At 36.7% G+C, this 611-nt stretch overlaps 1 protein-coding gene across 1 annotated transcript in view; it reads right to left on the reverse strand.

The window, feature by feature from the left end:
* Nucleotides 1-611, reverse strand: part of LOC119587830 (ES1 protein homolog, mitochondrial-like) — a 24,484-nt gene that overhangs the window by 13,121 nt on the left and 10,752 nt on the right. The window contains exon 4 of the mRNA XM_037936533.1: nucleotides 72-241. Within this exon, the coding sequence (XP_037792461.1) occupies nucleotides 72-241 (170 nt within the window). The remainder of the gene's footprint in view (nucleotides 1-71; nucleotides 242-611) is intronic.

The following is a 611-nucleotide window of genomic DNA, read 5'->3' on the forward strand; positions in this document are numbered from 1 at the left end:
TCAGGCAAATACACTCCTTCCTTACATGTTATAACGGAGTTACTTTCAATGAATGCATTAAGAAAGCCTACCTGATTTCCCAAGAGTGATGGTGACTCCACTTCCTCCAAGGACCTTAGCGGCCAGCATAGGAGCAATACAACAAAGGCCAATGGGTTTCTTGGCGCCATGGAAATCTTTCAAAACACGCTCCACCTCAGGAATCACAGTCATATCCCCTCCTTTAACCGCAAAGTCTGACCTGGAAGAACCAAGAATATGTGCTCCAGTATGCCACAGTTGGGATATTACAACAGGTGAGAAATTTCACTTGCAAGACCTCAATAAATGAATGATGCTTGACTTGTAACTTTGTATGAGTAAAGTAATACCTGGAGGAATGTTCACTAACTTTACCTTTGCAATGAATTTTATCCAAACATACAAAATGAAATGGTTGAATCCCAGTTCATTTTAATAACAAGTGTATTGTATTCATAAATCATAAAATTCAGAATATCTAGATCTGGGCATGTCCCCATTTCTCACTAAAAAAAATGAGACTATAAAAAAGGAAACTAACGAACAGATAAAAATAAATAAAACATCTTGTTTTTAAAAAATGAGATCTA

This window comes from Penaeus monodon, chromosome 23 (genome assembly GCF_015228065.2).
Source record: "Penaeus monodon isolate SGIC_2016 chromosome 23, NSTDA_Pmon_1, whole genome shotgun sequence".
NCBI lineage: Eukaryota > Metazoa > Arthropoda > Malacostraca > Decapoda > Penaeidae > Penaeus > Penaeus monodon.